General features: G+C 37.5%; 1 protein-coding gene across 1 annotated transcript in view; it reads right to left on the bottom strand.

Annotated features, from left to right (window-relative positions):
• Positions 1 to 6: 6 nt before the first annotated feature.
• Positions 7 to 523, bottom strand: part of LOC107579191 (coiled-coil domain-containing protein 180-like) — a gene marked incomplete at its 3' end in the record, with an annotated part of 5,216 nt that continues 4,699 nt past the window's right edge. The window contains exons 10-11 of the mRNA XM_016265048.1: positions 266 to 446; positions 7 to 173 (exon numbers count right to left, since the gene is read on the bottom strand). Coding sequence (XP_016120534.1) covers positions 7 to 173; positions 266 to 446 — 348 coding nt within the window. The remainder of the gene's footprint in view (positions 174 to 265; positions 447 to 523) is intronic.

Here is a 523-nt window from a genome sequence, read left to right as displayed (position 1 = left end):
TCATACAGAGAATGTCAATGACATACTTGAAAGATCTCATTATCTGAACGTTTGAGTCCCTAAGGGCCTCCAATCTGAACTCTGTCTTCTGTCTTATGTCTCTTTGTAAAGTCTGGATGATACTGATGTGCTTGTTCAGGTTGGTTTGAAGCGAGGTACGAAGTTTATTTATCCTGTGAATAAAAATGGCCAGAATAAGTATGAGATTGTGATATAAACGGTACACATAATTACCACTATACATTGTTCATTTTCATTCATTTACTTTTCGGAACTGGTGGCAAAGGTAAAATCTTTCTCTCTATTGTAGATTTGCATTAGAAAGTCTTTCGTCAGTTTATTTTGATGGATCTGTAACTCCTGTACTTCTGTCCGGCAGTCTTCAAGGACGTTCAGTATACCCTTGCAGTGTCGATCCATGCGTCCTCGATGTAGCACTAGTTCAGCTGGCCAAGTAATAAATAAAGAGTTATGAAATGTCAGATTGCAACATTTTACTTCTCTCTTGTTAAAAAGAAGTACG

Source organism: Sinocyclocheilus grahami, unplaced genomic scaffold (genome assembly GCF_001515645.1).
Source record: "Sinocyclocheilus grahami isolate Dianchi unplaced genomic scaffold, SAMN03320097.WGS_v1.1 scaffold15230.1, whole genome shotgun sequence".
Lineage (NCBI taxonomy): Eukaryota > Metazoa > Chordata > Actinopteri > Cypriniformes > Cyprinidae > Sinocyclocheilus > Sinocyclocheilus grahami.
The sequence above is the reverse complement of the archived record's forward strand: the minus strand, read 5'-3'. Positions and strand labels throughout refer to the sequence as shown.